Here is a 27,774-nt window from a genome sequence, read left to right as displayed (position 1 = left end):
AGACCCTATTTCTTTACTTTTAGGTTTTATTTTATTTTTTTTCTAAACTTGGTTGTGCCCCAAACAGGTGGTCCAAGCAGACAGATGTAGGTATCACACACTTTCGTTCAGGAATGAGCCATGAAGAAGACCAACTGATTCCCAACTTATACCGCTACATACAGCCATGGGAGAGCGAGTTCATTGATTCTCAGCGGGTCTGGGCTGAGTATGCACTGAAGAGACAAGAGGCCATTGCTCAGAACAGGTACACATCCAGGAAGGCATAGCAGTCCCGTTGGGAGTGTGGAGGGGTGATCTTTGAGCCTCGCGTGGAGGTCAGGAGCAGAGCATGCCATATTTTTATGGAGACAAGGAAGTACATTCTGCATCTGACCTGTTTGCCCTTGGCCAAGCGGGGAATGCTAAACTCTCTGTGAACACATGCTTGACTTAGATCTTTTCTCTTTGACAGACGACTGACCTTAGAAGATCTAGAAGATTCATGGGATCGTGGCATTCCTCGAATCAACACCCTCTTCCAGAAGGACCGGCACACATTGGCTTATGATAAGGGCTGGCGTGTTCGAACTGACTTTAAGCAGTACCAGGTACATGGAGGGGATGGTAGAGATTTTCCCTGAATTAAAAGAATCCGTGGTCCGTGCCAGGAATCTGGGGCGGTAGGCACCCAGAAGCTTGATGGTACCTGCCTTGCCATCTAGGTTTTGAAGCAGAACCCTTTCTGGTGGACACATCAGCGGCATGATGGGAAGCTCTGGAACCTGAACAACTACCGTACAGACATGATCCAGGCCCTGGGTGGTGTGGAAGGCATTCTGGAACACACACTCTTCAAGGGCACTTACTTCCCTACTTGGGAGGGGCTTTTCTGGTAGGGATTCTCTTCTCGCCTTACAGTAACCTTTCACAACCCTCTGAGTTCAACCCTTGTGTGCTTTTTGTTCTCCTCTGGTGTTTACCAGAGAGCAGTGCTCTGGGAGATGGCAGGGCCTCACTTTAACTGGCCTCTTCTTCCCAGGGAAAAGGCCAGTGGTTTTGAGGAATCTATGAAGTGGAAGAAGCTAACTAATGCTCAGCGATCAGGATTGAACCAGATTCCCAATCGTAGATTCACCCTCTGGTGGTCCCCAACCATCAACCGAGCCAACGTGAGTGTGATTGCTAGATCTGGGAGACGGGAAGCTAAAAGCAAGTGTTCCTACTTCCTAAATTATGTCCTAAGAACCAAAGTCTCTTGACCTCTGGTGTCCCTCTCTATTTCCTGTCAGGTATATGTAGGCTTTCAGGTGCAGCTGGACCTGACGGGTATCTTCATGCATGGCAAGATCCCCACACTGAAGATCTCTCTTATCCAGATCTTCCGAGCTCACTTATGGCAGAAGATCCACGAGAGCATTGTGATGGACTTGTGCCAGGTGGGCCAGAATTGAGGGGAGAGGGGACCACCAGAAGTCGGGTCAGCTTACTCTGGCATATGGGAAATCCCCCCTGGCAGCACTGAGGATGAGACTTGCATTGTGGTGCCAGGTGCCACATTATCTGAAATTCTGCAAGCCCTCGTTTCTAGTGGGCTTCCATAAGCAGTCATAACCTTTCTACCTTTGTCTCCAGGTGTTTGATCAGGAACTGGATGCACTAGAGATTGAGACAGTACAAAAGGAGACAATTCACCCGCGAAAGTCCTATAAGATGAATTCTTCCTGTGCAGATATCCTGCTGTTTGCTTCCTATAAGTGGAATGTCTCTCGGCCCTCATTGCTGGCCGACTCCAAGTAAGTGCCTTATAACCAAGCCCTAGGCATTCAGGAAGCGTGGTTTTACTGTTCTTCTGGCAGTGTTATTTCAGGAATTGTTCCTCTCTGCTTTTCTTTCTAATTTGGGTCCAGTGCCATCCCTGGATCCTGTCAACACCCTCAAAGGTCTGCTGATTCTCTGGGTGAGGGGCTTGCTGATCGGAACAGGCAGAGGGATTAGGAATTTTGAGGTTTAGATATAGTGATTGAGAGTTCATGTGGTTCTGAAACATTGGTGATATTGGTGGCTTCTTGGAAGTGTGGGTTCCTGACCTCTCTACCCACAGGGATGTGATGGATAGTACCACTACTCAGAAGTATTGGATTGATATCCAGTTGCGCTGGGGGGACTATGATTCCCATGACATTGAACGCTACGCCCGGGCCAAGTTCCTGGACTACACCACAGACAACATGAGTATCTACCCTTCGCCCACTGGTGTGCTCATTGCCATTGACCTGGCATATAATCTGCACAGGTAAGTTGGTGCTCGGAAGCTTTTCTATCAGCTCCATACTTTCTTTATTAATTTTATTTATTTTTTAAGTAAATTACAGCCAATGTGGGGCTTGAACTCAAGATTCTGATGTCACAGAGAATTGTACACAGAGGCAAGGAAGAAAAAGTCAATGACCCTGAAAAAGAAAGTGCCGCCTTGGCAAACTAAAATACACATGTACATTAAAGTATGGGGTCAATTTGGGTGCCTGCTGCCACACTCAGAGTATGTACATGTGATGTTTAGTGTACCTGAGGAGACACTTGTCTGCCTGGCCAGCAGTCTTGCTTTTCTCTCTAGGGTTCCATTTTACCTTGTTCCTGGGGCTGCCAGCCTGGTCTTCACTCTTCTTGCCTCTTCTATTCCCATAGTGCCTATGGAAACTGGTTCCCAGGCAGCAAGCCTCTCATACAGCAGGCCATGGCCAAGATCATGAAGGCAAACCCTGCCTTGTATGTGTTACGTGAACGGATCCGCAAGGGCCTGCAGCTCTATTCATCTGAGCCCACTGAGCCCTATCTGTCCTCTCAGAATTATGGTGAGCTCTTCTCCAACCAGATTATCTGGTTTGTGGATGACACTAATGTCTACAGAGTGACTATCCACAAGGTGAGAATTAGAAGCAATGTAGAGATGTGGGGCTCAGTATATGCCTATGGGAGGGTGATGAGGCAAATGTGTACATACGGGGTGAAGGCACAATGGTTGTGTCTAGGCCATGCTAACTGATGTAATCATTCTTTAGACCTTTGAGGGGAACTTGACCACCAAACCCATCAACGGGGCCATCTTCATCTTCAATCCACGCACAGGTCAGCTGTTCCTCAAGATAATCCACACATCTGTGTGGGCCGGACAGAAGCGTTTGGGGCAGGTGAGCCAGTTAAAGGACAGAGAAGCTGTAAACTTTTTCTGCCTCTTACTACCCCTTTTTCTTTGGGGGGTGTATGTAAGAGACAGTGGGTGGAGGTAGGAGACATCTTCCTGTTCTCTCTGAGAGATTAAGGGTATCTCATTTCAACCTTTTCCCTGAGTTACTTAATTTGAGAAGTTCTCTCCTATAGGGGGCCCAGCAGTGTGTGAGGTCCTTCATTACCTACAGTTGGTCTCTCTGTTTCTTGACTCTCCCATCTTTAACCTGTCTTGAACGAGACTACCAAAAGTCACCTTTCTAAAGGGAACGAATGTTCTTAAAACATCACTTTTACCTAATGTCTACCTCTGAGCCTTTGGTAGCCCATTTCTTCTTGATGAATTAACTCTTCTTTGTCTTCCTAGACACTTAATATCTGGCTGGGTTTTAACCTGTCCAACCACGGTTTCTCTTCCTTTAAAACCTGTTTCCTGGGCACTTGGGTGGCTCAGTCGGTTGAGCGTCGGGCTTCGGCTTAGGTCATGATCCCACGGGCCTGGGATGGAGCCTGAGTCTATCGGGCTCCCTGCTCAGCGGGGAGTCTGCTTCTCCTTCACCCTCTGCCCCTCCCATCCACCCCCCCACTTATGCATGCATGCTCTCTAATTAATTAATTAATTAAAAACTCCTGTTTCCAGGGACACCTGGGTGGCTCAGTCGGTGAAGCATCTGCCTTTGGCTCAGATCATGATCCCAGGGTGCTAGGATCGAGTCCCGCATCGGGCTCCCTGCTCAGAGGGGAGTTTGCTTCTCCCTCTCCCTCTGCTGCACTCTCTCTCTCTCTAACAAAAAGTAAATACTTAATCTTACAAACAATCTGGTATCCTACTATCCCCATAGTCTGTTGCATTCATTTCCACTTCTGTGGCTTTGCTTATATAGCTTCTTTCTAGAATGAACTCCCTTCTTTCCTCTCTTATTCACAGTCTTACTTGTTCCTTAAGACGTTTTTCTTTGTGCAGTGGGGCGCCTGGGTGGCTCAGTCGGTTAAGCATCCGACTCTTGATTTCGGCTCAGGTTGTGATCTCAGGGTTGTGGGATCGAGCCCTCTCATCCAGCTCCGCACTGAGTGCGGAGTCCGCTTGAGATTCTTTTTCCCCTCTGCCCCTCCCTTCACTTGTGTGCGTGCATGCTCTCTCTCTCTCTAAATAAATAAAGTCTTCCTGTTTCTTTATGTAGCTTTTTATGATCTTTAGCCTCAATTTATTTTGTCCCTGACATGTAATTAAATACCGGTTTGTGGTACATCTTGTATGACTTTTCTTTGGCCAGCTAGGTTGAAAAAGCCTTTTGGGCAAGGCCATTTGACACTTTTTTTGCATCTCTAAAGTACCCAACATTCAATAGCAGTGCACAACAGAAACGTAGGTTGATTATTTCAAGACTAGGATCTTTTGTTCTAGTTGACCTTGAGATGGTAGAAACTCAATTTCTGTTTCCTCCCCTCTTGCTTTTTAGTTGGCTAAATGGAAGACAGCTGAGGAAGTGGCTGCCCTCATCCGATCTCTGCCTGTGGAGGAGCAGCCCAAACAGATCATTGTCACCAGGAAGGGCATGCTGGACCCATTGGAGGTGAGAGGTGGGTGAGGTAGAAGAGAGGAGGGCTGAGACCTGCAGGCTCTGTTTCTAATCTTGGACTTGATCTTGTTTCAGGTGCACTTGCTAGACTTTCCCAATATTGTGATCAAAGGATCAGAGCTCCAGCTACCTTTCCAGGCTTGTCTCAAGGTGGAAAAGTTTGGGGACCTCATCCTTAAAGCCACTGAACCCCAGATGGTTCTCTTTAATCTCTACGATGACTGGCTCAAGACTATCTCATCCTACACGGTATGAAACCCTAACAAAGAGGGTCACTAAGAGGAGTGGGTCTGGGGCTATGAGACAATCCTGTTCTTCCTTAGCTTTTTCCCAGGTCCCCTGTGAGGTCATTTTCACATCTTCAACCTGTGGATGAGATAGCAGCTCTGTGCTCTGTGTATAAAGTTGACAGGGGGAGCAGGAGAGGCTGCATCTTAGAGGTTGAAATCAATTCCTGGGTTCCTTGAAAGGTTAGAATCGAGGAAAGGGGGAGGACATCTAGTGGCTGACCCCCTGCCCCCCTTGCTGCCATATCTCTTCTCAGGCTTTCTCCCGCCTCATCCTGATTCTGCGTGCCCTGCATGTGAACAATGACCGGGCGAAGGTGATCCTGAAGCCAGACAAGACTACTATTACAGAACCACACCACATCTGGCCCACTCTGACTGACGAGGAGTGGATCAAGGTGGAGGTGCAGCTAAAAGATCTTATCTTGGCTGACTACGGCAAGAAAAACAAGTGAGCAATGGTGGTGGGGAGACAGATGGAAGATCCTAAAAAGATGAAATGAATGGTTCAGTATATGGTTTCTGGGTTTTTTGGAAACATTTAGGTTCAGAAATTTCTCAAGGAATTGTTCTGGGGATGCCTATAGAAAAGAGGTAGGCAATGTCTTCAGATAATGTAGAAAATGTCTGTGTTTCAGGGCTTCAGTCTGATTCTTGGGCATTTTTTCATGTTGCCGTTTTGAGCAGGGCATTTCTTTACTGTCCATACATTACAGGAAGTTTTAACATCCCGGATCCCCAGGTACCATTGCTAGCAGCACACACACACCCCTTCCTTCCCCCTCCCTGTCATTGTGACAACCAAAAATAAAAATGTCCATAGATTTCCGGGTACACCTAGGGTGACTAACAGTACTAGCTGTGGTTGAGAACATGTTCTAAGGGTTTCTCTTTTTGAGAATTGTCCTATAAACCAGGGCATTTGTGTCAAAGAAAAGAGGAATGTCTGGCTACTGAGCAGGTTTCAGCATGGCTGAAAGGTGTACATGCACAGAGCCGTCCTGGGCTGTGATAAATCTTACCGGTATTAGTACGTGTCCACGTCACACTTCCTTTACAAATGCCACTTGAGGATTGTCAGGAGTAAGGGTCTGGGGTCCCTTGTCTTACCAAGTTATACTCTTGCCTTTGGGATAGAACTGACTGAGGGGAAGGGATCTTGTGGTGTGATCCATGCTGTCCCCACAGTGTGAATGTGGCATCACTGACACAGTCAGAAATTCGAGACATCATCCTGGGTATGGAGATCTCGGCACCATCACAGCAGCGGCAGCAGATAGCAGAGATTGAGAAGCAGACCAAGGAACAGTCACAACTGACAGCAACACAGACTCGTACTGTCAACAAGCATGGCGATGAGATCATTACTTCTACCACCAGCAACTACGAGACCCAGACTTTCTCCTCTAAGACTGAATGGAGGGTTAGGTACTATAGGGGGCGGGAGGGGTTAGGGATGGCAAAGCCTACTTACACTACCTGCGGTGCTGGGCCGGAGAAATGCTGACATTCCCCACCGTTTTTAGGGCCATCTCTGCTGCCAACCTTCACCTAAGGACCAATCATATCTATGTTTCATCTGATGACATCAAGGAGACCGGTTATACCTATATCCTTCCCAAGAATGTGCTTAAGAAGTTTATCTGCATATCTGACCTTCGAGCCCAAGTGAGTGAGTGTGCTCAACTAGTCCATAGTGTGTGCCCAGCATTTTATGTGCCTAAAACTCACCTGAGATTGCTTGGAACTTAAGGTGCTGGTTTCAGGATTCACGGATGAATAAATATATATATACATTAAGAATGGCCAAGGGGCGCCTGGGTGGCTCAGTTGGTTGGGCATCTGCCTTCAACTCGGGTCATGATCCCAGAGTTCCGGGATCGAGCCCTGCTTTGGGCTCCCTGCTCGGCGGGGAGTCTGCTTCTCCCTCTGCCCCTCACCCCACTCGTGTTCTCTCTCTTTCACTCTGTTTCCCTCTCAAATTAAAAAAAAAAAAGAATGGCTGGAACAGCAGGAAAGGTTTTGGCTCTCATCAAATATTAAAACATTATAAAGCTATGGCAATTAAGAAAATGATCCAAAAGTTATTGGAAGAGGATAGCATATAATCAGCAACAGATTCATGTGGATATAATAAATGTGTATCAGATCTGTAGGATTAAGGATGCCTTATCATACTGAAACAATCAGAACCCTGCCTCACAACATATAGAAAATAAAATGTGGGCGCCTGGGTGGCTCAGTTGGTTTAAGCGACTGCCTTCGGCTCAGGTCATGACCCCAGGGTCCTGGGATCGAGTCCCACATCAGGCTCCCCCTGCTCTGCGGGGAGCCTGCTTCTCCCTCTGCCTCTGCCTGCCGCTCCCCCTGCTTGTGCTCTCTCTCTCTCTCTCTCTCTGTCAAATAAATAAAATCTTTAAAAAAAATAAAATAAAATGCATGTAAAGATCTGCATGTAAAATACTAAGCTGTAGAGTATCACAACACTAAGGATAGCCTTCTTAAGACATAAAACCCAAAACCATAATAAAAATTAATAACTTGTGTATGACAAAGATGTACTAAAAACAAGAAGAAAATATTTGCATAATTCTAAAAAAAGATGGATTAGAATCTAGAATAGGGAATTATCAAAAGTTGATTTAAAAACATAACTGGGGCATCTGGGTGGCTCAGTCGGTTAAGCATCTGCCTTGGGCTCAGGTCATGATCCCGGGGCAAGTCCCACATTGGACTCTTTGCTCAGCAGGGAGCCTGCTTCTCCCTCTGCCTGCGGCTCCCCTTGCTTGTGCTCTCGTTCTCTGACAAATAAAATCTTTAAAAAAAAATCTGAAGGTAGTTCAGAAAAGGAACTACAGATGGCAAATGAAAAGATGCTCAACTTTACAGGTAATCAGGGAATTCATATTGTATAAAACACCCAATTTGTGGCCTCAGGTTGGTGAATTTGAAAAGATTGTTGATACCCTGTGTCGTGAGGAACACAGGTCCTCTTACTTTGTTGATGGCAGTGTAAAATTTAAAATACCACCTAGTGGTGGATTTCAAGATGTGTTCAGCTTGTGAAAATTCGTGAGCCATGTGTTGGTGTGCTCACTCATTTATGGATACTATACAGATTATACTGTGCAGATTCCTGGACCCCAATTGAGATTCTGATGTGGTAAGTCTGAGATGATGTCCATGTTCGCGTTTTTAACAGCCACCCCAGGTGATCCTGATGCAAGAGATTCTGACCACATTCTGACCTATTCTTTGTTCTTGGGGAAGGGAACAAAACATCGGGCTAACAGCCCAGAGTCTAGAGTGGCACTAAGAATCATTTTGGTTCTTGACCCCCTTATTTCCAGATTGCAGGATACTTGTATGGGGTGAGCCCACCAGATAACCCCCAGGTGAAGGAGATCCGCTGCATTGTGATGGTACCACAGTGGGGCACTCACCAAACCGTGCACCTGCCTGGCCAGCTGCCCCAGCATGAGTACCTCAAGGTCAGTGGAGGTGTGGGAGGATGGGGGCTTTCTTCTGTCAGAGTGGTGGAGGGAAGGCAGCCGTGTTAACTCTCATGGAGGTGATTCTTATCTGCAGATGGGGGTAGGGCTTCAAATAGCTTTTCACCTCTCTTTGCGTATAGGAGATGGAACCCTTAGGATGGATCCACACTCAGCCCAATGAATCCCCCCAGCTGTCACCCCAAGATGTCACCACCCATGCTAAGATCATGGCTGACAACCCGTCTTGGGATGGTGAGAAGACCATTATCATCACCTGCAGGTAGGCTTTGGGCCCCCTTGGGAGGAGGTATGGCGGGGCAGGCATTGCAGCACAGGGCCTAGAATGGTGGCCTGAGCTCTGACTCTGTCCTCATCCCTCCTTCAGCTTCACGCCAGGCTCCTGCACACTGACAGCCTATAAGCTGACCCCCAGTGGCTATGAGTGGGGTCGCCAGAACACAGACAAGGGGAACAATCCCAAGGGCTATCTACCCTCACATTATGAAAGGGTCCAGATGCTGCTGTCCGATCGCTTCCTTGGCTTTTTTATGGTTCCTGCCCAGTCCTCCTGGAACTACAACTTTATGGGTAAGTTGGGGAGCACCGGGAAGTGGGACTGGGGTTAGGCCATCACCCTTGGCACATGGGGCTTGACTCTGGGCCCAGGCTGGGTGAGGTGGGTGCACCTGGTTAGCAGTGGCCCTCTCCTTCTTCCCCAAGGTGTCCGGCATGATCCCAACATGAAGTATGAGCTGCAGCTGGCAAATCCTAAAGAGTTCTACCACGAGGTGCACAGACCTTCCCACTTCCTCAACTTCGCTCTCCTGCAAGAGGGTGAGGTATACTCTGCGGACCGAGAGGACCTCTATGCCTAATTGTTTCCTCACCTCCCCCTGCTTCAGACGTCCCAAAGACTGGAACCTTTTACCCCCAAAGAAAAGCTGGTGACATTCAGCAGCTTGGTCCCTTTTCCCCCTATTTGTGCTTCTTGTGTTATTGATCTCTGGTGGCTTGTAGTCCTGAGCAAAATATAATAATAAATTTTGTATAAATAGGAGTTTTTGAGTTTTGTTTGCTTGTTCCCCCTCCCCCGCCCCAGCTCAAATTCTGGGTATAGGGATGGCAGGAGACTGGACTTGATCACAGGAAAGTGCTGGCCTCAGCCTTAAAAGGGGCATGAGGCCCCTAATCGGGCTGTGGACCAAGCATCCCCTAGATTCAGGGAACTGAGGTGGTGTTGGGCTTTCATACCCTTACTGCCTTGACCACATTTACCAACTGCCCTTCAAACCATCACTCCTTTCAACATCCTTTGGAGCGGCTGCTGCTGTTTTCTGAATCTGGAAGTTTGTGGATCCCCCCCCCCCCCCGGGGAAACTGTGGTGCCCAGCGCGTAGCCCCTTAATCTGTGTGTCGCTGGTGGTTGGGAAAACAGACACATGGCTGGACAGATGGCTGTCTCTGGCTGAGGCCAATGGCAGCTGTCCTACCTCACCTCTCGCCTGTAGTACTTGACCGCCAAGTTGGGCCTCATGACTCCGGACACAGGGGTGGAGCCTGGATTGGGCACTGTGGGTAGGGATTGACAAAAGTGACCACTTAGAGCCCTGAGCCTCAGCTCTTGGACGCCTGGCTGCAAGTAGGCAGTCCTGCTTCCTGTGACCTTGGGGCTTGAACAGGACAGGGCCCAGGGGGCCCAGTGCACTACCTCCTTCCCCAAGCCTTTTTCTCTTAATTGCTCCTCTGTCGCTGCTTCCCCGCCCTCTCCTGCCCTAAACTGCTTCCTGGGCCGGAACTGTTTGGCTTTTTCCTGCCCCGGTTAGGGTTGGAGGGGGCGGGCGTTGTCGCAGCCCTTAACTTTCTGGGAGCATGGAGCCCGGGAAGGCGGTGCCTGGGGCGCACAGCAGCGGGCCTCGGGTGGCCGCGGGGTCAGGGACGGCCGCGGAGCTCGTGTACCATCTAGCGGGGGCCCTGGGCGCGGAGCTGAAGGAGCTGGCGCGCCGCTTCGGGCCGGAGGCGGCGGCCAGGCTAGTGCCACTCGTGGTGCGGACGCTGGAGCTCCTGGAAAGGGCTGCCGTGGGGCCGGACCCAGACTCAGTGAGTCACCGCGCTTCCCCCTGGCCACCCGCAGGGCTGGTGGGAGCCTCGCCTTCACAGCCTGGCCTCCCCAGCTGCAGGTGTCAGCGCAGCAGGCCGAAGTGGAGCTGCGGCGGCTGCGGGAGGAGAACGAGCGCCTCCGCAGAGAGCTGCGCTCTGGGCCACAGGGTGAGTGCGGGCACCGCCAAGGGGCGGCGGGGTGGGCCGGCTCGGGGCCTCCTCCCCAGGTCGCTGCTAAGAACGCCCCTTCCTCAGAGGAGCGCGCTCTCCTGAGGCAGCTCAAGGAGGTGACCGACCGCCAGCGGGACGAGCTCCGCGCGCACAACCGAGACCTGCTGCAGCGCAGCCAGGAGACCGAGGCGGTGAGGGCGGGGCGGGGCGGGGCGATGGGCGTGAGGCGGGGGCTCCCCTCCACCCAGCGACGCCCCGCCTACCTGCCCTTTTGGTCCGCCCCCAGCTGCAGGAGCAGCTGCAGCGCCTCCTACTGGTGAATGCAGAGCTGCGGCACAAGCTGGCCGCCGTACAAACCCAGCTGCGCGCCGCGAGGGACCGCGAGAGCGAGCGGCAACTACAGCGCCAGGGGGTCGTGGAGCTGGCGCGGGACCAGGCCGGGGCGGCCGGGTACGAGCAGAGGCAGGAGCCCGAGCGGGCCACCGCCGACGCAGGAGCCCCGGGGACCCCTGAGGACCCGGTGAGTGCCCAGCACAGTACTCACAGGTCTGGTACTTCGTGGGCCCTCGGGAAGGGTGCTGCGTAGCAGGTCCACCGGTAAGGTGGAAGGTGGCACAGGGTTGCGCGGCGCCGGCCGGCCCCTGCTCCCACGCCCAGCCAGAGCACTGGGCTGTCATCTGTCACAGCGCCCTCGCCTCCCAAGTCTCCCTGCCCGTCACTTGCTCTAGTAGTCCTGTGGTGGCCCCCGGGGCAGGGGAGCGCCGGTAGAGGCATCCCTCTGACCGAGCCTGTCCTCCCGCAGGCGGGTGCCCTGCAGCAGCCAGGGTGCCCCTCCAAGGCAGGACAGTGCAGCTTCAGTCGAGAGGAGCTTGAGCAGATCCTTCAGGAGCGGAATGAGCTCAAAGCCAACGTGTTCCTGCTGAAGGAGGAGTTGGCCTACTTCCAGCGGTGAGGGCGGTGGGCAGGGGCTGGGAAGCTCAGGGGCTCCTCTCACACCTGTCTGGGGGCCTCACGTCACCAGCTTCATTCTTTGGTTCACTGATCTATCCACAGTGACATGTGCCAGGCACTGTGCTGGACACTGGGAGGACATGAATCACACAGCCCCTGCCTTCCTAGAACTTCTTCCAAATGGGGGAGGAGGTAGTACAAAAAGTCACAGCAGCGGTCAAAGACAGATTCCTAGGAGGGGGCAACACCTAAGCTAATCTGAGGGGTGTTAGCAAGGCAGAGTGTTTCAAACAAAGGGAACAGCATGCACAGGTACTTGGTATGAGACCGACTGTTGGCTTTCCCACTGCTTACTCTGCCCTTTTCCCTCCTCTGTAGGGAGCTGCTCACAGACCACCGGGTCCCTGGGCTTTTGGTTGAGGCCATGAAGGTGGCTGTCAAGAAGCAGCGGAAGAAGATCAAGGCCAAGATGCTAGGGACCCCAGAGGAAGCAGAAAGCAGGTAAGTCCCTGCCTCCATTCCCACTGAGCCGGCCCTCCCTTGCTAATTCTGCCGAGCCTGATGACCCAGCCCGGTCATGCTCTAACCCAGCCTAATCACCCCTGGAGCCTACTGCCTTAGCCTCAGCACTGCCTGAGCCTGTCACCTAGCCTAGTCACTTCTTCAACCTGCTAACCTGGCCTGGTCACCCCCTGAGCCTGCTGTCCAGCCTGCCACCCTTCTCTCTGGATCGCACTGCTCTGACTTGCCGTGCTCACTATACCTCCTGCTGAAGGAATCTGGTAATGATGCTTCTCCACATGAGTTTTTCAGTTTCCTGTCTTAGCTGGATCTGTTTGTTCTCAGAGGGTTAAGAATGTAATTACAGCCACGTCAGGGCCTGCTGTGAGGCTATAAAATAAAAGCCTCAAGATGTCCTTCCTTCATCTCCCTAGCACCTCCTCCTCTCCAGCCTTGAGGGTCCTGTAGTCACTCTCTCCTCCCTTGGCTGTTCCTGGGTACTGTGCAGAAGGCTGGACATAGCTGGACTCCCCTTGTCCCCCAGGGCCTTGATAAATGACCCCCGCATCTGCTCTCTCCCCCTCTCTGCCTCAGTGACGATGAAGACAGCTCATGGCTCCTGCTCTCCAGTGATAAGAGAGCCCACCCTCCACCCACTGAGTCCAGAATACAGAGTTTGTATGTTGGGGGAAGAGGAAGGGCAAAGGTTGTGGGGGTGAAGGAGGGGCCCCACCTTTGTTCTTCTCCCCTTTCCTGCTCCACTGACATTCATCCTGCTGTCCCGAGCTCTAAGCACGCCCCTCCCTCCGTTGGCCCTGGCCCCTTTGCCTCCTCAATACCTCATTCTGTCCTCTCTTCTTATTGTATCCCCTTTCCTCACCACTCCCTGAGCCCATAGCCTTGACCTCTCTGGCATCCAAGCTCAAAATACCTCTTGGTTCTCCCCCCAGCTTTGGCCTGTCCTATCAGGGTGAAACAGAGGACCCTGAAGCCCAGACCAGCGGCGTGGCTCCCAGCGAGCTAGGGGGAGAAGAGGAGGCTCCACAGCAATCCCACTTGGCGCCTGGGGGCAGCCCCCCCAGTCCTCAACTCCTGACTAGCTCTGCTCAGCACTCGACGAGCATCTTTGTCTGGGGGTCTCAGCTGCCCCCAGAGACCTGACTTTGGAATTGGGCTATGGGTGGATGTGTGGCCTCAAATGAAGACAGGGCTCCCTCCTTCTCGGCCCTCCCCAGGCTCTTTCCCAGTTCTGGCCTGAGCCAGGGCATGATGAAGAGCTCAGCCTACCTTCCTTCCCTGTATCTTTGTGCCAAGCCTCAGGGCCCAGATAAAAGTGCTTCCTTCTGGAGTCTCAGTTTTCTCATCCATAAAATAGAGAGCTAACTACCTCCCTCCCAAGGCTTTGTGAGAATGGCCTAAGCTAATGCAATAAAGCAGCTGCCCACGATACCCAGAAACGGCTCCACGTCTGTGTGTTAGTCGTGGGTCCCTGCCTGGCTCCGCCGGGACAGGCTGTGGTTTCCTCACAGGGTCTTGTTGGTTGTTAGTGGGTGGGGAGCTTCTCCCAGCTAGGGCCTCGTTTGCACAGTATGACCTAATGGAAAGATGTGGCTCCCCCTCTCACCATACACCCTCACCTATCCCCCAGGATCCTGGGACTTGCAGCTCCATCTTCCTGCCCCTTCCAGCGCCCTCCAACTTAAACTGACTGCCCCCCTTCAGCCTTCACCACGGCCTTCCTTTCCTTTTCATTTCTCTGGTGTCTGGTCTTCCCAGCACCCACCCACCCGCCCTCTCAGGGAGGTGCCTCATGGCAGCCCGCCTCTTCACACTGGTTTCCTCAGGAAAGGCCTTGGAAGGAAGCAGGGAGGGGGTTGGGAGCCGTGGGGGCCAGACTAACCCAAGCCCTCCCGCTGGACTGGCCGCCATGGGGCTGAGGCTTCTCCCACTGTTGCTGCTCTGGACACAGGGGACCCAGGGGTCCAAGCTGGACCCCAGTGGGCGGCATGTCTGCAAAGCCAGCAGGTGGGTCTTTGTGGGAAACTGATGTGGGGGCGGGGCTGGTCAAACTGGTGTTGAGGCATTGCCGGGAAGGAGGACGTGAGGGGAAGAGGGCCTGGGGACAGCCTGGAGGGAGGTGGATAGTCAAGGCCGAAGGTGGGAGGGCCAGGGATGGGATTAGGGACCCTGGGACTGTGACTCTTGGCTAGACCTGCCTGATGGGGCTGAGGCAGCCTCCCACATCTCAGCCAGAGACAGTGATCCACCTGCGGAGCCAGTGTGTCCCCCGGCTGACCCCTCTCTGCCCCACAGCCCCTCTGCTGAGCTCCAGTGCTGCCCAGGCTGGAGGCAGAAAGATCAAGAATGCACTGTCCGTGAGTAGCCAGAATGGATCCCCACCCGAGAAGAAATGAGGACGTAGCCCAGTGACCCTTCCTTCCTCTCCTCCTGGGCCTATTTCCCCTCCTGAACCCTAGAGCTAGAGTCCATCCTGACACACACAGCCCAGCCCTGAGGGAATGGCTCTTGAGGGGGCAGGCGCTGGGGGGCAGTGAGAGGGGCCGAGTGTCCCCTTGTTGGGCCATGCCACTGTCCTTTCCACCTGGGTGGGATGTTTTTCAGCCATCTGTGAGGGGGTAGATGCCTGCCAGGAAGATGAAGTATGTGTGAAACCAGGCCTCTGTCGATGCAAACCTGGATTCTTCGGGGCCCGGTGCAACTCCCGTGAGTCCTAGTTTCACCTGGAGGATGAAGTTGCTAGGCAGAATTGGGGAGCTGGGAGGCAAAGCAGATAGAAATGTGATCTTAGAACAGCAGGGCCACTGAGGAAATTGAGGCCCAGAGTCAGGAAGTGACGCATTCCTGGAAGATGCCCTGAGTCATCTGGTTTTTACCCATATCCACAAAGCACTACGCAGAGTTTCAGTTGTCTGCCCTTCACCATCATGTTCAACTTCTCAGAAAAGACGTGGGTTATCCGTTAATTGCAAAATGGGCACATTCTCAGTCTCCCTTACATGCCCTTTCTATACGTGTGGAGGGTGGAAGGACACCCCTGGCTGGGCTCTCTGCCCTCTCTGGTAGAAAGAGGGGCAGGGGAAAGGGTCTGGTGGGCAGAATGGCCAGATAGCGGGAATCAGGGCTGAGAGGAGACACCAGGGGCAAATGTGGCTTCCCTTGTGACCCTCACGGTCAGCATCTGGGCCGGGATGGACACTCAGTTTACCTCCGGGGGAGTGGGGTGGGGGATGCAGGGATGGGCATGAGAGGGAGGAAATCCTACTTCTGTGTGACTCTGGGCAAAGCTTCTCTCACTCGGGAACTTTCAGTGTGCTCTGGAAGTAGAAAGCTGGGCCACTGCAAAGGGTTTTTGTAGTTCCCAGTCAGAGGCAGGAAGTGAGCTGTGCCCCAGGAGGTTAGGCTGCCAGATGTCCAAGGGTCTGTCTCTGGCTCTTGGGGGTGGGCCTGGCGCCCCCTCTTCCTTGTGGACGGTGGCGCGAGGCGGAGATCCACGCCTGGCCCTGAGCCTGTTGACCCCCTTCCGTTCCCCGCCCCCCGCCCCCTTTGCAGGCTGCCCGGGCCAGTACTGGGGCCCCGATTGCCGTGAGATCTGTGCGTGCCACCCACACGGCCAGTGCGAGCCGGCCACGGGCGTGTGCCACTGCCTAGCGGACCGCTGGGGCGGCCGATGCGAGTTCGCGTGCGCCTGCGGCCCCCACGGGCGTTGCGACCCCGCGACAGGCGCGTGCCGCTGCGAGCCCGGCTGGTGGTCGTCCACTTGTCGCCGTCCGTGCCAGTGCAACCCGGCGGCGGCGCGCTGCGATCCAACCGACGGCTCCTGCCGCTGCGAGCCGGGCTGGTGGGGCCGCCGCTGCAGCTTCCGCTGCGCCTGCCACGGCTCGCCGTGTGCGCAGGAGACGGGCCGCTGCGCCTGCCGGCCGGGCTGGTGGGGCCCCGACTGCCGGCAGCCGTGCGAGTGCGTGCGCGGCCGCTGCAGCGCCGCCTCCGGCCAGTGCGCCTGCCCGCCCGGCTTCCGCGGCGCCCGCTGCGAGCTGCCCTGCCGCGCCGGCAGCTACGGGCCTCACTGCGGCGACAGGTGAGCGCGCGGCTGCGGGGCCGCGGCCGGGGGCGGGAGCGAGGGGGGAGGGGCCGCGGGCGCGGGGAGGGCGTGCGGAGGAGCTGAGGGGAACCGGACCCAAGGGACGAGCCGGGCAGAGGCGGGGGCGCGGGCAGAAGCGGGCGCGGTGCTCTCCGCAGACAGACGGGGACGGGACGCGAGGGGGAGAAAGACCCTGGATGGCCTAGGTCCAGCCTCGCCCACCCCTTCGTCCGGTTACTCTCAAACAGTAGTAGTACCAGCAAGCTATACTTAGAAGCGGATAAAAGATGAATCGCGTGACGAAACGATTGCAGGGTGCCTTTAAAATTTAGTGGCTTTGGGCGCCTGGGTGGCCCAGTTGGTTAAGCGACTGCCTTCGGCTCAGGTCATGATCCTGGAGTCACAGGATCGAGTCCCGCATCGGGCTTCCTGCTCGGCGAGGAGCCTGCTTCTTCCTCTGACCCTCTTCCCTCTCGTGCTCTCTATGTCTCATTCTCTCTCTCAAATAAATAAATAAAATCTTAAAAAAAAAAAAACAACTTAGTGGCTTTTCAACCTTTGGCCGCCCCACCCACAATAAGAAATGCGCTTTGGGGCGCCTGGCTGGCTTAGTAGGTAGAGCATGCAACTCTTGATCCCGGGGGTGTGGAGTTGCAGCCCCGCGTTGGGCGTTGGGCATTGGGCATTGGGCGATGGGCATGGCGCTTACTTAACAAATAAAAACAAGCCAAACAACAAAAAGAAGTGCGTTTGACATCCCACCTCTCTGCCTCTCAATACACACAGCTCTGAGGTAAAAGCTTAACCAGACAACACATACTTCTCTTTGCTTCATGTATTATATGTAATATATATGTACATATCTGCATATATTACATATGTGAGATGCACACACACACTGTAACGTTTTCTTTCTTTTTCTTTTCTTTTTTTTTTTTTTTGATGCTGGTCTGCTAAATTGATTTTATGAACAAATGAGTCTTATCCAAGCGCATGATTCCAGATAATTACCTGGAGAGAAACTTTTTTCAAGAAACTGTTAAAGAACCAATGAGAAATTAAGATAAGAAAAACCTTAGTGGAAAAGTTCCTAGGAGAGTAGATCCCAAGAGTTTTCATCACAAAGAAAAAAACATTTTTTCCCTTTTTTGTACCTCTCTGAGATGAGGGATGTTAACTAAACCTTACTGTGGTCAGCATTTCACAATGTATGTAAGTCAAGTCATTATGCTGTTCACCTTAAAGTTACACAGGGCAGTATGACAGTCACATCTCAAAAAAAACAACAACAAAAACTGGGGGAAACTTTTTTTTTAATTTTATTTTTTAAAGATTTTATTTATTTATTTGACAGAGAGAGACACAGCGAGAGAGGGAACACAGCAGGGGGAGTGGGGGAGGGAGAAGCAGTCCTCCTGCGGAGCAGGGAGACTGATGCAGGGCTTGATCCCAGGACCCTGGGACCATGACCTGAGCCGAAGGCAGACGCTTAATGACTGAGCCACCCAGGCGCCCCAAAACTTTTTTTTTAAGATTTTATTTATTTGGGGCGCCTGGGTGGCTCAGTTGGTTAAGCGACTGCCTTCGGCTCAGGTCATGATCCTGGAGTCCCGGGATCGAGTCCCACATTGGGCTTCCTGCTCAGCGGGGAGTCTGCTTCTCTCTCTGACCCTCTTCCCTCTTGTGCTTTCTCTCTCTCATTCTCTCTCTCTCTCTCAAATAAATAAATAAAATCTTTTTTAAAAGATTTTAAAAACTTTTGAGAGAGTGAGTGAGAGACAGAGAGAGAGAACCCAAGTTGGGGGGCAGAGGGAGAGGGAGAAGCAGACTCCCCACTGAGCAGGGGCCCAATGCGGGGCTTGATCCCAGGATCCCGAGATCATAACCTGAGCTGAAGGCAGACGCTTAATGCACTGAGCCACCCAGGCAGCCCGAAAACTTTTTTTTAAACAGAAGATAAACTTGAAATTATAGTGATGAAAACAGACATGTTTTAATTTTTCTGCATTTTCATGTTATGGGATAGGAGATACACCGAGTCCCAGTCACGCCAGTCCTCAGAGATGGCGTGGATGGGAGGGCTGAGAGGAGAAAAGGGATGGGAAGGAACGCTGGGAGAAGGTTGGCCCGAGTAACTTGGCTGTTCTGGCTGGGCTGGGTGCTCTTGGTGACCGTGGGACCCTAGGAAGGCTGGGTTCTGGAATGGGAAGTTAGAAGGAGAGGGCTGGAATCCTACGGAGATCCTCTGTCCAGCCTTTTTGTTGTACAACATGGGGAAACTGAGGCTCAAACCTTCCGGTGCGTGCCCTGGATGCTCTCCAGTGTCCCTGGAGGCCTGGGTGGGGACTGCTTCTCTCCGCTCCGCAGTGCTCCCATGAACGCCTCCTCTTCCCAGCTGTGGCCACTGCAGGCAGAAGGAGCCGTGCTCTGCAGACACAGGCAACTGTGCGTCCTGTGAGCCGGGCTGGAACGGGACCCAGTGCCACCAGCCCTGCCCGCCTGGCACCTTTGGCGAGAGCTGCAGGGAGCTGTGCCCCCACTGCCGGCTTGGGGAAGCCTGTCAGCCAGACACCGGGCACTGTCAGCGCTGTGACCCTGGGCGGCTAGGGCCCAGGTGAGGGGGCCGGCCTGTTCCGGGTGGGGTGCGCCTTCCTTCAGGATCCTCATTCCAGCTGCTCCCTCTGGGATGGCTGCCCACCCCCCCACACCCTCATTCACACAGCCTTGGGGGCCTGCCTCCTGGTGAAGACTGAGCAAGAGAGATGGGTGCTGATGAGGCCCTGGGCAGGGTTCTCTTCCGGCTCCTTCACCACTCAGGTATCCTGCTCTCTTCTTCTTCCTCTAGGGATCTGTAGTCTGTCACCTCTTGGGTTTGGCCCCAGGTTCAAGGCCCTGTTCACACCTGAGCTTCACTGCTGAGGAGTAGACATTTGGGGCCCTGAGTCCAGAAGCATGGGGGAAGATGGGTAGGACCCTTTTGTGGGGGGCTCTGCTCTGCCAGGCCTGCCCAGCCCGCCCATTCCAAGTCTCACCTCACCTCAGGTGTGAAGAGCCCTGCCCGACCGGCACCTTTGGGGAGGGCTGTAGCTCTACCTGCCCCACCTGTGTTCAGGGAACCTGTGATGCTGTGACTGGGGAATGTGTCTGCAACGCTGGCTACTGGGGACCCAGGTGAGAGAACTGGGGCCCTGGCAGGGAGGCAGGGGCCTAGGTCAGGCCTCTGTGCAATCTGTTTCCTGAACTTCCCTTCCTGGGCTTCTCTGCCTCCCACATACCCACCCCACATGTTCGTAATGCGAAGTTATTCCTCCTGTTGTGAGGTCTGCATCTTCCAGATGAGGGTCAGAGTGATGCTTCATCTAAAACGCCTGGCTCCCTAACTAGGTGGAGAAGTTATTTAGGGGTAGGACTCCAACTCCATTGTTGTTTCCCTGACGTCTTTAGCTCGTAGAACATAATCAAGGTCAATGTCTCCAATGTCAGGTTTTCCACCTCTAGGACAGAATGTAGTATCAAATGGAAGAGACCTCATTTTATAGGGCAGAGGACCAAGGCCCAGAGAATGGGGCAGAAAGCAGGCTTAGACCTCCAGACCCAGAGGACTTTTCTCTGGATGCTGTTGGCATCTTGCTTATTGCACTTAGTGCCGGATGGGCTAGGGATGAGGATCATGAGAGGTGGCTCTTGTCTGAAGATTATACCCTGGGGGGCTGGGCACCAAGGGGCAGCTTCTGGGTGGCCTCTCTGGAAGATGGGCTTAGGGGCTACGGCATTCTCCCAAACACTGCCAGGGGTACTTAGAATGTGGCTCAGAGGTCAGAGGAGTCTGCTTGGGCATCATCCGGGGAAGTCTGTACGACAGGGGGTGGGGAGCAGTGCCCAGAGATCTGCCTTCCCCTGTGCCCTTCTCTTGTCACCCCATAGCTGCAACACATCATGCCCACCTGGCTTCCATGGTAACAACTGCTCAGATCCCTGTGAATGCCCAGAGGGACCCTGCACCCCTATCTCTGGGGCCTGCCAGCTGGGTAAGGTGGAAGGGAGGGGGCAGGGCACCTGGGGGGCTCGGTCAGTGAAGCAGCTGCCTTCTGCTCAGGTCGTGGTCCCGGGGTCCTGGGATCGAGCCCCACGTCGGCCTGGGGAGTCTGCTTCTTCTCTCCCACTCCCCCCGCTTGTGTTCCCTATCTCGCTGTCTCTCTCTCTGTCAAATAAATAAGTAAAATCTTAAAAAAAAAAAAAAAGAAAGGAAGGAAGGAAAGGAAGGAAAGGAAGGAAGGAAGGAAGGAAGGAAGGAAGGAAGGAAGGAAGGAAGAAAAAAAAAGGAGGGTGTAGGGGGCAGTAACCAGGGAAAGACTGGCCCTTTATATGGCTCCAGGGACCTACCACTTGCCAGGCAGACTGGGCTCACTTAGGAGGCATTCCCGAGGCCTGAAATCTGTATGGTTACTTTGGGGTCCCTGAAGATATGACAGCCCCTGCCTCCTGAGAAACCAGGCTAGCATCCAGGAAATGAGCAGGCACCTGTCACACCTGATTCACAGGGATGTGATGCACAGGGGATGTGTACCAGGCGTGACAGTTGGGAGCAAGGGCTTGTGGAACAGGCCAGGGACCATCAGGAGCGGACAGGCTAGCAGGGAGGCTGCCTTGGGGAGAGGGCCTCGAGGCTGAGTAGAGCCTGCATCTCTCAGAAAAAGGGAAGGGACCCATAGGTGGAAGATTCTGGGGAAGAAGCAGCTCAGAGCTGGAGATGAGACAGAATGGCCCTGAGTATTGGGCCATCCCCTGCTCTCCCCCTCTCCCCCCGCTCTCCCTAGGGCCTCGCAGTCAGGATGCGGCCCTCATTGCAGGCATCCTTGTACCGCTGCTGCTACTCCTCCTGGGCATCATCTTCTGTGTCTGCTGCTGCCGGGCTGCTCGGTTGGACCCCAAGGACGGGTGAGCTCTGGCCTGTCCCTTCCCCACCCCCAGCTCGGGCCAGGGGGTTGGGAGCAGGCTGGCATCTGGTTTCCTTTCAGGGGTGGGGAAGGGTTGGCCTTGTCACACACTTACGTCAGAGGTAATGAGGGAGCTGGCAGTGGCCACGGCCTGGACACACCAGGTCAGCTGCCTGCCTTCCTTGGAAGCCTTCCATAGGCGAGTTTCTGAGTTGCAGGACTGGGAGCAGTGGGCACTGGGCCCCAGGCTGGCGAAACTCAAACCCGTGGCGTGTGGCCAAGGGTTTATTAACAGGGACCAGAGCAGGAAGGCGGGGAAGGCAGAAGCAGCAGGACAATGCTGGGCCGGGAGGGGAAGAGACTAGGCCTCAACACCTCCCCATTTCCTGAAGGGAGAGTGACACAAAAGTCTGAGCGGTGGTTTATCAGAGATGGTGGCTTTCTGAGAAAAAGAGATAATAGAAAGGATTGGGGTGGCTTGCAGGGGTGCAGGGTGCGGGGTGCCCACTGGAGGGGAATGTTGTTTGCACAGAGCTTTGTTCCTTTACAAAATCTCTTCACAATTCTTGGTTCCTTGGAGACTCACAGCAGCAAGGAGGTTCAGAGCAGGGAATCTGGGGCAGGAGGATTAGCATTCTCAATTCTCAGAGGAAGACACGGAGGCCTAAGGTGACCCAACCTGTCAGTGGCATGCACAAAGCCCATGCTCTGTTTTTCTGGATTCTCTGTCTGGTGCTCTCTTATTAGTTCATGCGCTAATCCCTGAGCATCCTCCTCTGTGCTATGGGGTATTCACAGATGACCCCGTAGCCCCCCGCCGAGGCACAGAGCCTGGGGGTGGGGAAGAAGACCTTCACACGAGGACAGAAAAGGACAAAGGCTGTCACAGGAATGGTAACAGTGAAGCCGTGGCTTCCAGCTTGGGGGTGGGGTCAAGGACAGGCTTCCCGGACGGGTGGCGCTTCCAGAAATGTAGCTGAGCTGGGACTCAGCCAGGGTGATAATAACACAAAGCTGCATTTTGGGGGAACCCCACCAGGTGCCTGGCACTAGGCTGAGTCCTGGAAAATGGTCTGATAGATAGGCGTTGTCCCCACTTGATAGATGAGGAAACTGAGGCCCAGAGAGGTGAAGCCTGAACCAGAGTTGCTACCCCTGGTCTATTGGACTTTTGAAGCTCTGTTGCCCTCTGTGGCAGGCCCGAATGTCAGGCTCAGTAGTTTGGATTTTACTCTGTGGCCCAAGGGAACCCCTGAAGTAGACAGTCACTCTGTCACCCTGCCTCTCTCACACTGACCCCAGGACCAGGATGGTCCCGGCCCTTTTCTGCTGCCCCCCCCAACAGTGGTCGCACGCACCGACCTCCCTCCTGTACCCCCAGGGCAGCAAGTGATGGAGCTGCTGTGTCTAGGATGAAGCTGCAGGTCTGGGGGGCACTGAGCAGCCTGGGCTCGGTGCTACCCTGTGGTTCCTTCAGCAGCCATAAGCTTCCCTGGGTAACAGGTCAGTGTGGGTGCTGAAGGTCAGGGGCTGGGGTGGGACAAGGTCTTCCGCGGAGCTCCGCATCTGACCTGGAGCCCTCTGCAGTCTCGCACCACGACCCGGAGATCCCCTTCAACCACAGCTTCATCGAGCCGCCCTCTGCGGGCTGGGCCTCAGACGACTCCTTCTCTTCTGATCCTGAGTCTGGAGAGGACGAGAGCCCGGCCTACTGTGTGCCACCCCAAGAAGGTATCCCCCCAAAAGCCCACTCGGCTCCGAGCAGCCCTGCCCACTACCACTTCTTTATTCCTGCAGCAAACATGTATCAAGTGCCCATTCGAGCGCAGGTCAATCTCCTGGCTGTGGGACATAGTAAAGAACAAGACAGAACATTCCTGTCCTCACCGAGCTCGTCGTCTGGCGGGCGGTAATCAGGCACGTGTGGGACAGAGTGATACGTGCTTTGATGGGGGACATACAAGTAGGGGCTCACAGTCCGGCCGTGTCAGGGGTGATTAGGGTCAGGGAAGATGTCTCAGCGTTGGTGATATTGGAGTTGAGTCTAGGAGAACCAGGAGGAGTTAACCAAGCGACCGCTAGGGAGGGGTGGGAAAGGTGTTTCGGGAAGAGGGAACAGCACACACAAAAAGCCCGCAGGTGAGAGGGACACGACCTTAGGGTGAGGCATTAGTTCAAGGGGGAAAGGGTGGTGAGAAAAGTGTGTAGAAGGAGTCATGTCTCCCTGAATAGGCCCTTCCCCTGCCTCTGTACCCTCACCCTATTCCTCGCCCCATTGATGAGGCTTCCCAGCAGATGCTAAACTGAGTAAACGAGGACGGACTGGGGTGGCTAGCCCAGTTTTGGCCAAGCTCTTCTGTCTCCTCTGCCAGGGATGGTCACTGTGGCCCACGGAGAGTTTCCAGAGGCCAGCCTGGCTGGAGGTCCCATCCCTCCCCCTGAGGATGCCTCCACACCATTCCCCATCCCACGCACTTCCAGTCTCGCACGGGCCAAGCGGCCATCAGTCTCCTTTGCCGAAGGCACCAAGTTTGCACCACAGAGTCGCCGAAGCTCAGGGGAGATCTCCAGTCCTCTCCGAAAGCCCAAGAGGCTCTCCCGGGGGCCCCAGCTGGGTCCTGAAAGCCAGGAGGCTGAGGAGTCCATGGGCTCAGAGAGAGCAGAAATGGATGACACCCTTCCTGGTGCTGCCAGCCCCAGGGATTCAGCCACTGGCCGCCGCCGGCTCCCCCTTGGTGGCCGGACAGTGGCTGAGCGTGTAGAAGCCATTGAGGGCAGTGTCTTGGAGGGCTCAGGCTCTGTGACCACAATCTACATGCTGGCAGGGACACCCCAGTTACCCGAGGGCCCCGTCCGATCTGTTCTCCGCCGTTTTGGTAGCTTCCAGAAAGGCCAGGCAGAGCCCAAGGTCAAGAGTGCCATCCCTAAGCCTCCACGCCGGGCCCTTAGTCGAAATAAGGGCAGCCCTGGGCTGGCCTCTGGTTCTGCCAGTCAGAGCCCCAGCTTAGCCCCGAATGATGAGCTCACTAGGCCCTTGGAGTCTGCAGGAACTGGGCCAGAGGAAGTGGCCAGGGGGCTAGGGGATGGCACCAAGAGCTCAGGTAGGGCCCAGGAGCTGGCCCCTGAGGGTGGTCCCCAAGAACAGGATCCCCAGAAGCTGGCTGATGGGGAAGGGCAAGAGGAGCCCCAGTATGAGAATGTTGCACCCATCTCTGGGCCACCAGCACCCTAAGAACCTTGAATTTGGAGAATTGGAAGACTATGGATGGGGGTAGGTGTCTGAACTGCCCCTGGATCAGATTGTGTTTTGCTGGAAAAAGATCTCGGGGCCAGGAAAGACAGACCAGAGCCTTTGCCCTTTCATGGGGAAACGTCAGAGTTGGAGGCCAGTTGGCTCTGGGCCCTGGCAGTGCTCTGGGAGTGGTCTGGAAGGCCTGGGCAGAGACCCCATAGAGCAGGGTCAGGAAGGGGAAAGAGATGACTGCAGGGATTTTTCTCTGTCGTCCTGGACTCTGTTTGCCCCCAAAGGCTATTCTTTTCTACATTTGCAAAACATTTTTCTGAAATGGGAAACAACCTAAATGCTTGATGATAAAAGATTAAAGAAAGATTGCTGGGGTGCCTGGGTGGCTCAGTCGTTAAGCGTCTGCCTTCGGCTCGGGTCATGATCCCACGGTCCTGGGATCGAGCCCCGCATCGGGCTCCCTGCTCAGCAGGAAGCCTGCTTCTCCCTCTCCCACTCCCCCTGCTTGTGTTCCCTGTCTCGCTGTGTCTCTCTCTGGCAAATAAATGAATAAAATCTTAAAAAAAAAAAAAAAAGAAAGATTGCTTATGATAGGTTCCTAAACAACCACAAAAAATCATGTTGAAGAATATGTAATATGGGAAATATGGGAGACTGTTTATGCTATACTGTTAAGTGTAAAAAGTAAGGTTTCTTTTTATAAATTTCATTTCTTTCTGCTTCAGGCTACATGTTTAGAATCCTTCCACTTTGTGTGTATTTTGTGATTGTTTTACAAACTTTTTTTTTTTTTTGTAAAGGATGTATGTGCATAAAAAAGATTTGAGGGAAAGGCATCAAATGGCATTTTTCCCGCCCTGGGAGATGAGATTGTGGCTGATATTTATTTTCTTCGTAAACTTTTGTATTATTTGTAAATTTTCTTTAGTGAACATTCTTTTTACTTTTCTCACTAGATTGAATTTTTAAAAAAAATTATAAAAAACAATGTTCTTTGTTAAAAATAAAAAAGTACTAACATTACAGACATGTATAAAGTAAAAAAGAGATTTCCCTTTTCCTCAGAGGAGCCTGAGGGACAGGGTAGGGACCTGACTTACTTGTCACTGAATGTCTTTTGGTCTTGTTTGAGTTCTTTTCTCACATATTTGAATTACCTAGTCAGGACAGAAACAGTGGCTTCTTCTATCCCAGTGCTCAGAGAATCTTGCAGTTTAGATCCTTCCTTTCAGAGGTTTTTCTGGGTACATGAAAACAGAAGATCATATCGTTGTCCAATTTGCTTTTTTACTTAACAATATATCCTGGTTATATTTTGATGTCAGTATATATAAAGCTACCTCTTTTTATAAAAAATGGCTGCATGGAATTCCATCATGTGGGATAGCACAGGTTATTTAAATCATCCCCGGGCGCCGTCATGGCGGGTTTGCTGAAGAAGACCACCGGCCTTGTGGGATTGGCTGTATGTGAAAGTCCACACGAGAGGCTAAGAATATTGTACACAAAGATTCTTGATGTTCTTGAGCAAATTCCTAAAACCAAAGCATATAGAAAGTATACAGAACAGATTACAAATGAGAGGCTGAGTATGGTTAAAGCGGAACCAGATGTTAAGAAATTAGAAGACCAACTTCAGGGTGGCCAACTAGAAGAGGTGATTCTTCAGACTGAAAATGAACTAAGTCTGGCCAGAAAAATGTTACAGTGGAAACCATGGGAGCCTTCAGTGGAAGAGCCTCCACCAACCAGTGGAAGTGGCCAATATAATCATCATTGAATGACTAGTGTGTTCATGGGAAATGGATGTAATTAAATGTTCTGTTATATTAAAAATGTTTCTATATTATTGACATAATCAAGAAAACTAATACAGAGCATACTTAGGACACTTCTTAAAATTGATACTACGGTAATAGGGACTTGTGAATCCATTTTTGATATGTAAAGCATTCATTTAAGCTATCTTAAAGATTTTCTTGTTGGAGTTTTTTTTGTTGTTTGTTGTTTGTTTTTTACAGAGAGGTTGTGGAAAGATTTGAAAGTTAATTGGAAAAATTCATATAGATTTTCAATGCAGAAGCCATAACCAAAATGTTAAGTATTTATAGTGACATCTTCAACACATCATTTAATTTTTATCTTGAAAAAAAAAACAGGAAAGATACTTTATTATTATTATTGTTTAGACAAATTTAAAAGTGAAGTAGTAAGAGTAAAAACCATCAAGTTATAGCTGTACAGTTGAGGAAATTGATTTGGTATTTGGAAGAAAAATTTCTTTCTTGAAAGAAAAAATTTCTTATAGTGGTAGTTGGAAAAACTTTTCCATTTGTCTCATTTAAAGAAATTAGCTTTCTGTTCTTAGCCTTTAGTTTTCTTGATCACCCAAAGTACATCAGATTGAGATAGAATTTATGTAAAAGGAAAGACATCAAGAGTTCCTAAAGTTTTTCATAGGCTTATATTCAGAACATCTTACTCATACATGGGTTGTAACTTCCAAGTGGAATCACTAGGTAGTTTACACTAAGTTTCCAATATGAGTGCAGTTGGGTATCAAACCCAAGATAAGTGCTAATTCAAGGAAAGAAACAATTGGCATAAATTACTTTTCACGTGTCCTCACCCTTTCACCCTAGACCCTATCATTTCTAAATACTTAAATTTGGTATTTTTTAACTTTAAAGATAGTGCTTTTGGGCGCCTGGGTGGCTCAGTTGGTTAAGCGACTGCCTTCGGCTCAGGTCATGATCCTGGAGTCCTGGGATCGAGTCCCACATCGGGCTCCCTGCTCAGCAGGGAGTCTGCTTCTCCCTCTGACCCTTCCCCCTCTCATGTGCTCTCTCTCTCTCTCTCTATCATTCTCTCTCTCTCGAATAAATAAATAAATAAAATCTTAAAAAAAAATAAAGATAGTGCTTTTGTGTGTGTTTGCACACATATGTTTTTGTGTCTTTTGCTATCCCTTGGGGCAAAGTAGAATCATTCAGAATTTTCAGAAAGAGAAAATTGTACTTTTTTTCTGATATATTTCTCCCCTTACAGAGCTGTAAATTGAATGGTAAATAAATATTAAATGGAAAAAAAAATAAATCATCCCCTACCTGTGGAGATTTGGGTCGTTTCTAATCATTTTGATACAATAAATGATGCAGTGTACTACTCTATCCCTATTTCTTTTTGCACTATGCAAGTTTTTCTGA

At 52.2% G+C, this 27,774-nt stretch overlaps 3 protein-coding genes and 1 pseudogene across 4 annotated transcripts in view; all 4 read left to right on the top strand.

The window, feature by feature from the left end:
* The window catches only part of PRPF8 (pre-mRNA processing factor 8), a 32,872-nt gene extending 23,250 nt beyond the window's left edge, over positions 1-9,622 (top strand). The window contains exons 26-43 of the mRNA XM_028109038.2: positions 68-247; positions 455-590; positions 705-874; positions 1,022-1,151; positions 1,272-1,418; positions 1,615-1,775; positions 2,084-2,275; positions 2,668-2,905; positions 3,042-3,170; positions 4,668-4,781; positions 4,863-5,036; positions 5,332-5,525; positions 6,263-6,502; positions 6,601-6,742; positions 8,425-8,565; positions 8,709-8,848; positions 8,954-9,156; positions 9,289-9,622. Of these exons, the coding sequence (XP_027964839.1) occupies positions 68-247; positions 455-590; positions 705-874; positions 1,022-1,151; positions 1,272-1,418; positions 1,615-1,775; positions 2,084-2,275; positions 2,668-2,905; positions 3,042-3,170; positions 4,668-4,781; positions 4,863-5,036; positions 5,332-5,525; positions 6,263-6,502; positions 6,601-6,742; positions 8,425-8,565; positions 8,709-8,848; positions 8,954-9,156; positions 9,289-9,443 (2,986 nt within the window). The 3' untranslated portion in view covers positions 9,444-9,622. The remainder of the gene's footprint in view (positions 1-67; positions 248-454; positions 591-704; positions 875-1,021; positions 1,152-1,271; positions 1,419-1,614; positions 1,776-2,083; positions 2,276-2,667; positions 2,906-3,041; positions 3,171-4,667; positions 4,782-4,862; positions 5,037-5,331; positions 5,526-6,262; positions 6,503-6,600; positions 6,743-8,424; positions 8,566-8,708; positions 8,849-8,953; positions 9,157-9,288) is intronic.
* An 813-nt stretch (positions 9,623-10,435) lies between these two features.
* Positions 10,436-13,730, top strand: RILP (Rab interacting lysosomal protein). Its single transcript, XM_028109279.2, has 8 exons — positions 10,436-10,665; positions 10,740-10,833; positions 10,921-11,027; positions 11,123-11,356; positions 11,639-11,784; positions 12,166-12,288; positions 12,883-12,966; positions 13,239-13,730. Exons 1-8 carry the CDS (start codon positions 10,438-10,440, stop codon positions 13,447-13,449), a joined length of 1,227 nt encoding a protein of 408 aa, XP_027965080.2. The 5' UTR covers positions 10,436-10,437; the 3' UTR covers positions 13,450-13,730.
* A 356-nt stretch (positions 13,731-14,086) lies between these two features.
* Positions 14,087-24,558, top strand: SCARF1 (scavenger receptor class F member 1). 2 transcript variants are annotated; one of them, XM_028108974.2, is made up of 11 exons: positions 14,087-14,313; positions 14,602-14,663; positions 14,911-15,012; positions 15,859-16,384; positions 18,783-19,001; positions 19,430-19,558; positions 20,312-20,415; positions 21,205-21,325; positions 22,706-22,827; positions 22,912-23,055; positions 23,697-24,558. In XM_028108974.2, exons 1-11 carry the CDS (start codon positions 14,099-14,101, stop codon positions 24,554-24,556), a joined length of 2,604 nt encoding a protein of 867 aa, XP_027964775.2. In that variant the 5' UTR covers positions 14,087-14,098; the 3' UTR covers positions 24,557-24,558. The 2 variants fall into 2 exon arrangements, with proteins under 2 accessions (XP_027964775.2, XP_027964777.1); XM_028108976.2 differs by having other exon boundaries at positions 14,171-14,313; positions 21,238-21,325.
* Positions 24,559-25,976: 1,418 nt separating this feature from the next.
* On the top strand, positions 25,977-26,524 carry LOC114213949 (NADH dehydrogenase [ubiquinone] 1 alpha subcomplex subunit 5 pseudogene; annotated as a pseudogene).
* Positions 26,525-27,774: the final 1,250 nt, after the last annotated feature.

This window comes from Eumetopias jubatus, unplaced genomic scaffold (genome assembly GCF_037043125.1).
Source record: "Eumetopias jubatus isolate StellerSeaLion01/CBP00866 unplaced genomic scaffold, mEumJub1_p1.0 scaffold_10, whole genome shotgun sequence".
Lineage (NCBI taxonomy): Eukaryota > Metazoa > Chordata > Mammalia > Carnivora > Otariidae > Eumetopias > Eumetopias jubatus.
The sequence above is the reverse complement of the archived record's forward strand: the minus strand, read 5'-3'. Positions and strand labels throughout refer to the sequence as shown.